Source organism: Gekko japonicus, unplaced genomic scaffold (genome assembly GCF_001447785.1).
Source record: "Gekko japonicus isolate JY-2015 unplaced genomic scaffold, Gekko_japonicus_V1.1 scaffold2243, whole genome shotgun sequence".
Taxonomy (NCBI): domain Eukaryota; kingdom Metazoa; phylum Chordata; class Lepidosauria; order Squamata; family Gekkonidae; genus Gekko; species Gekko japonicus.
The window spans coordinates 52,905-56,421 of NW_015162547.1; the positions used below are offsets into that span (position 1 = coordinate 52,905).

A 3,517-nucleotide genomic window follows, 5' to 3' on the forward strand; every position below is an offset into this window, starting at 1 on the left:
GGGGGGGCCTCCCACGGACAGGGCCCTCCAAGCTCCCTGATGAAAGACGGTCACACAGTCATCTTCCAGCCCCGACGGGACCTGGGCTGCGCCCGCAGATTAGATGAGACGTGCTTCGCTTAACTGACCAACAGCGCAGCCAGCTATGCCAAGACCCCTCCTTGGCAGCAGAAGCGGAGCTGAAGGGCACGGGGGGGGGGGGGGCCGGTCACTCACTGCAGCGGAGTATGTGGGAGCCTCAGAAGATGATGCAGAAAAGCAAGCAAAGCCACCCTGAATCCCATGGGCTGGTTTCTCCGTAGGGAGGAAATAAGTCTGGGCCACTGGCTTCCCCTGGACACAGGGCCGAGAGGGTCCGCTGGCCGTGGCACGTGGTGCTCTAGCAGCAAGGAGGGAGACGGGCGCCGGAGAGCAGCTTCATTTCGCAGCATTCTGGTGGTATCTGTGTCGCCAGACCTCGTGGATCTTTTTACACCACTTATGCGCGTTCCCACTTGGGTCCATCAGGTAATACGTCCTGTTAGGCTAGAAGGAAACAACAGTTCAGCACCTGTTCGTTTCAGCAGCAGCCAGAATCGGAGGCCGGCTCTGAGGACAACGCAGCAGGCAAACTTGGACTGCTCATCCCCACTCCACTCCCCGCCTCCCAAGGATGAACGTGGGCGTGGTCCCTGCACAACAAAACTGGGGCAAATCACTCTGTGCTGGAGCAGCACAAGCCCCCTCCAGAGGCCCCACACGGCTGCTGCTGGACAGCCATGCCAAGGAGGAGACTTCCCCCCCCCATGGCCCCCCAATTCCTCCCTACTCCTCGGCTTCTGAGAGAGCTCTCTGAAATGGGAAGAGCCTCCTCCCCTCCTTCACGGTCCCTGCTAACGGTTTATACGTGGCAACTAGCTCGAGGCACGCCTCACTCACTGTGTGAACAAAAAAGGTCTTAAAGTTCTTGGCTTCTGGCCGCAGCTCGAGTGACCACGGAATCTCCCCTTTCAGGACTTTGTTGACGGGGTCTACGTAGTACAGGTGGGGCCCTTCGGTCAGGAGCAGCTGTCGCCGGCGAGCAAACAGGCCCTGGGAGGGGGGGAGTGGGAGGGAGGGAGAGAAAATCAGCCACTCCCATTCGACAATGTGTACCCCCCCGCACCTGCCCCCACTTGGGACCCTCCACGCTAGTCACGCTCCTCCTCACAAGAGCTTCCCAGCAGTCCTCCTGCTCCTGCCATTCGTACGAGAGAGAAGCAAAGCAGCCGCTCAGCCCCCAATGACTGAAGGAGATCTTCACATCTGGAGGGGTGTCAGGGGGGCCCTCTCAGGACAGAGCCATCAGGGCAGCAGTCCCCTTTCAGAGGCAGTGGGGGGCTTAGAAAAGCTGCTGTGTTACTAAAGGTGCTGCAGGGGAGGCATGGCCCCCCCCCCCCCCCCCCCCCCCGCCGCCAGCAGTTGCTCCCTCTGCCGGGGTGTGCACGTCACGTCGCAGACACAACAGACCCTTGCAGCATTCAAAGGAGACAGAGACATTCTCATGACCTCACAAGTTTCCCCGGGGCCACACAGCCCTAATGGGTCAGACAAATATGCAGTGGTTCCCTACGGTGGTCCGTGCACGTCTTTGTGTGCAGAGGCCTGATGTACCCACCCACCCCCACCCCCCAAACCGTCTCACTTGACCACTTCGTATACCTAACCGAGTGGGCTGTGGCCCGAAAGAACTTCAGCGCGGGGAGAGAGAAGAGATGAGTTTTCACAAAACAAAGCCAAGGATTGTGGACAAAGGATGAGACGGCCAAAAGGCAGGCCTCATCCCTATGCAGAGGACAAAGGGATTCAAAGCGCTGCACTGCAGGGACGCCCGGTCTCTGCAGAGCCCTGACCAGGGTGGAGGGTCCAAAAGGCGGTCCCCGGCAGGCTTGCGGTTATCCCCTGGCCCGGGGCTCCTCAAGGGTCCATTTCCCCCCCCAGCACACACTGGGAAGGGGCCATCTGGAGCGTGATGCCCCCACTACCCGGTCTGGAGCGTGATGCCCCCCCCCCCACCATCTACAAGTCTGTTCTAGCCATGGGGACTAAAGGGAACCTCCACACCCAGCGGCAGTCAGCCTCTGAATCCCAGTGCCAGAAGGCAGCCTCAGGGGAGAAAGTGTGCCCTGTTTTATTTGGTCCCTGACTGTGTGAGACGGGATGCTGGACTGGGGGACCCTCTCACTGGTCTGGTCCAACGGGGGACCTTCCTATAGGTTCTTACGCAGTGGCACAGAGTTTATCCAGGCAGAGTTTAAGAGATTTTTTAGCCCATCTTTCGTCTCAAGGTGGGTCTGAGAATCATGGTAGCCTGGGGGACTCGGCGGATCACTTGGGAAAAGTTCTGTTGGTCCTGCTTCCTGCTCTTCCTCTGGCTGCACTGGATAAACTGCACATGTGCGTGCACGTTATGCGATATGAATGTGGTGCACGGCCCTTTGAAAAATGTTATTTGAAAAGCGAGGCAGCCAGCAGAGAGGGACACTGAAGAGCACCCAGCCACCCGCTCTGTGGCCAAGGCCCCCAAAGATCTGGACCACTCAGAACCCTGCGCAAGAGCTGCCGTGGCACTCTCTGGACGGGTAGACTCACAGCCCTTCGGCAACATAGCCCCTTTCCGGGGGGGGGGGGAACTCTCTCATTCCAGATCTGGGAGTCAACAAAACACTTAAAGGTGTTTTTGGCTCAGAGAATTCAGAGCACGTTTCCTATTACCATTCCATTCTCGTTCCTGACCCCTTAGAAGAAGTTTGACGTTATCATATCACTGCCCAAAGAGCTGACAGCGCTGCCTCTCTCCACCCAAGCCAGACTCCAAGCACAGGGGAAAGGGACTCACCTTCCTCTTGTCCACTGGCCCCATCTTCAGGATTAGATTATTCTCTACGAATTGGTGCCTGGAGAGACAAAACAGGGCCTCAACTCATTTCCAGCCACCACCATTTCCACGCCACGCCCAGCCTGCAGGATATGCAACAACTCCTCGTAGGGGGGGGGTGAACACTGGAAGCAGCTGGACCACCTCTGCCTACCAAGCCGGGCAACTGCCCTCCGGAGCCCGGCCCTGCTGCTGCTCCGGAACCTCCTAAGTGCAACTGCAGCTCCCACAAGCATAGGATGTGCTCTACCTGCCCCACCCCCCACCAAGGCCACATTCCCACCCTCCGGACGCAACGATTAGGGCCAACAGCGGAGAAACAGATACATTCCCCTCCCCCCCCCCTTCCGGGGCCAGGCCTCCTGGATCAGACCCCCAAGCACCCATCCAGCCCACGAGGCTCAGCCAGCGTGGCACGCAGCCACGGAAGCAGCCTTGATGCCAAGTCGTGGCAGGCTCTTTCCCAGGGTGACCGGCCGACAGCTCTTCCTGGGCCAGGCCTCCTTCCAGCTGCGCAGGCCGGCCGGCCAGCCACCACCCTGGGGCAAAGACACCCCCCCTCCGGGGCCCTGACGCGCAGCATGAGTGAGTAATCGCTGCTGCTTGGATATTCCACCCTCC

The 3,517-nt window shown here is 59.4% G+C and overlaps 1 protein-coding gene across 1 annotated transcript in view; it reads right to left on the reverse strand.

The window, feature by feature from the left end:
- Positions 1-190: 190 nt before the first annotated feature.
- Positions 191-3,517, reverse strand: part of PDPK1 (3-phosphoinositide dependent protein kinase 1) — a 26,438-nt gene continuing 23,111 nt past the window's right edge. The window contains 3 exon segments of the mRNA XM_015406344.1: positions 191-525; positions 919-1,071; positions 2,858-2,915. Coding sequence (XP_015261830.1) covers positions 418-525; positions 919-1,071; positions 2,858-2,915 — 319 coding nt within the window. The 3' untranslated portion in view covers positions 191-417.